Raw genomic sequence first — 272 nt, 5'->3', positions numbered from 1 at the left:
TCAGGAGGAAGAGGAGGATGTTCCAGATGCGACCGCGGTAGAAGAGCTGGATGACGGTGGCGATGAGGAAGAAGGGGAAGAAGCCGGTCACCACCGACTCGTAGGTCATCCAGAGGTGATGCTTGTGGAACCAGAGAGCGTTGTAGAGCCACTCGCGGAAGTAGGACTTGCTCCAGCGGGTCTGCTGGTTGAGCCAGCGCAGGTAGCGGGTGGGCGTCTCCGTCAGGCACTTGGAACGAGCCGTGTACTTGGTTTGGTAGCCCAGGCTGAGG

At 59.9% G+C, this 272-nt stretch overlaps 1 protein-coding gene across 1 annotated transcript; it reads right to left on the bottom strand.

Annotated features, from left to right (window-relative positions):
* Positions 1-4: 4 nt before the first annotated feature.
* Positions 5-268, bottom strand: LOC114819084 (hyaluronan synthase 3; the record flags this gene model as incomplete). Its single annotated transcript, XM_029087562.1, has 1 exon — positions 5-268. A coding segment is annotated over one exon (264 nt), but the record flags the coding sequence as incomplete, so codon positions are not given.
* Positions 269-272: the final 4 nt, after the last annotated feature.

This window comes from Antrostomus carolinensis, unplaced genomic scaffold, assembly GCF_000700745.2.
Source record: "Antrostomus carolinensis isolate BGI_N321 unplaced genomic scaffold, ASM70074v2 scaffold29221, whole genome shotgun sequence".
NCBI classification, from domain to species: Eukaryota; Metazoa; Chordata; class Aves; order Caprimulgiformes; family Caprimulgidae; genus Antrostomus; species Antrostomus carolinensis.
This window is presented reverse-complemented; position numbering and strand designations above follow the sequence as displayed.